At 43.6% G+C, this 1,951-nt stretch overlaps 1 protein-coding gene across 1 annotated transcript in view; it reads right to left on the bottom strand.

Moving 5' to 3' along the window:
• The window catches only part of LOC106013577 (upstream stimulatory factor 2), an 18,444-nt gene that overhangs the window by 3,714 nt on the left and 12,779 nt on the right, over window positions 1-1,951 (bottom strand). Inside the window, exons 5-6 of the mRNA XM_013089699.2 lie at window positions 1,540-1,708; window positions 95-232 (exon numbers count right to left, since the gene is read on the bottom strand). Of these exons, the coding sequence (XP_012945153.2) occupies window positions 95-232; window positions 1,540-1,708 (307 nt within the window). The remainder of the gene's footprint in view (window positions 1-94; window positions 233-1,539; window positions 1,709-1,951) is intronic.

Raw genomic sequence — 1,951 nt, 5'->3', positions numbered from 1 at the left:
GAGAGAGAGAGAGAGAGAGAGAGAGAGAAAGAGAGGACAAGTGCACAGTGTGAGGGAGAGGAGTACCCGAAGGTTCAGTATTGCAGTCTCTGACCTTCATTATGTGTGGCTCTCCTCCTGTCATCCCTGGTGGACCGGCCTCCTTCAATCTTTGGGGAGAACGAGGTTCGAGGGGCGATCTGTCGCTGGCCTTGGAGCACGTCTTGTGGTGACATCATCACATAGAACTGACCTGTTCAAAAATACACACAACACACTAACAGTTTTAGTTTTAGCGAGTTTTACCACACTTGCAACACAATAAGGTCATACAAGTGTAGCAGATTAGAGGTGTTACAAGAGAGTAACAAATATTTTTTTAAAAGGAGGGGAGATAAGGATGACATGTTATTTGTATAGGAAAGAAGGAGCTAACCACACAAGAACACCCACCAACCACCCACAAGTGCCGAAGATTAGAGGTCTTACAAGAGAGTAACAAACACAAAAAAGAAGGAGGGGAGGTAAGGACGACAGATGTTTGACGATAAAGAAAGAGAAAACCACAAAAGAGCACCCGCCAACCACCCAGTAAGACGCAGTTAGCATGCAATGCAAAGACTACACGGTCAAATATATCACACACAGAAGTCAACATACAGGTGAGGCTTGCTAACAAAATGAGTTACTTCCTCCAATCCACGAATGGAAATGTTGAACACAGAGCGACAAATCAAATTTGTACATTTTCAATTGATGACGTTTTCTTCAATTTTGATGTCTTCTATTATTTAGTACAAAAACTGAATGAATGCAACCTAGAAATCTCACACATCTATCCATGTACATGGAGCTAACTCATAGGGCATAAGTCCGAGAAGTAACTCATAATGCTAAAATCCAAAAAGTAACTCATTGGGCTAAAATCCAAAAAGTAACATATTGGGCTAAAATCCAAAAGATAACTCGTTGGGCTAAAATCCAAGAAAACTCTCAGAGGGCGCAAGTCCGAAAAGTAATTCACATAGCTGCCCACCCCTCTCTGTGGTTATCAGGGACAGCCTTGCTCAAAATCAGGGACATTTACTAATTATCAGGGACACCTTGTATTTGTCAAGAAAAACTTGCTGCCTTTTCGGTTTCTCTGCTTTACTTGGTCCGGAGTCTGACTTAAAACTCATCGCCGAACGTTTTGACGCATCTTTTCAAACGAATGAAGAAGCCGAGCGCCGCGCATGCGTATCAGTTGACTTTGTCGAAACTGCACACATGCCAACTCTCCCGAATTTTCGCTATTTTCCCAAGCAACAGAAGGCTAATTTTTCTGCTTAAGAAGTATGCTTGCCAAGTTGTTATTTTCCGGGACTACCGGTCAAAATCTGTATTTCCGGGACAGTGGGCAGCTATGAATGCATAAGGCAAAAATCCAGAAAATAAACTCATAGAGCTAAAATACGGAAAGTAATTCATTTTGATAACTCATAGGGCTAAAATCTGAGAAGTCAGCAACGCTATCAGCATGCCTGACATATGGTGAGCAAGAAAGAAGCTTTCGTTTACCTCCGGTGGCCACCGGACCTAGAGCCGCCCCTGCAGTGACCGGGTCCCCAGCCTGAGTGACCACCGTGCCGTCCCCTGCTGCCACGGACGTGGGGAAGTATGCGAACCGGCCGTCAGCCGTCTCCCCTGTGGGGCTCCCACCATTGCTGAACGGGCTCTGGATGACAGCCTGAGACAGACGGCAAAATACATGAATGTTTAGTTTGCATTATATCAACAAAATAATAATGGTCAGTTTAGTTTTTAGTTTTAGTAGAGGTTTTGTTTTACAGCGCTCGCAACTGCATACGGTCATATGAGCGCCAGAAGACTAGGTGTTACAAGAGAGTAGCAAACATAAAAAGAAGGAAAGATAAGGACGATAAATGTTTGATAGGAAAGAAGAAGCAAATAATGGTCATTTAGAGCTTGG

Source organism: Aplysia californica, unplaced genomic scaffold (assembly GCF_000002075.1).
Source record: "Aplysia californica isolate F4 #8 unplaced genomic scaffold, AplCal3.0 scaffold01021, whole genome shotgun sequence".
Lineage (NCBI taxonomy): Eukaryota > Metazoa > Mollusca > Gastropoda > Aplysiida > Aplysiidae > Aplysia > Aplysia californica.
This window is presented reverse-complemented; position numbering and strand designations above follow the sequence as displayed.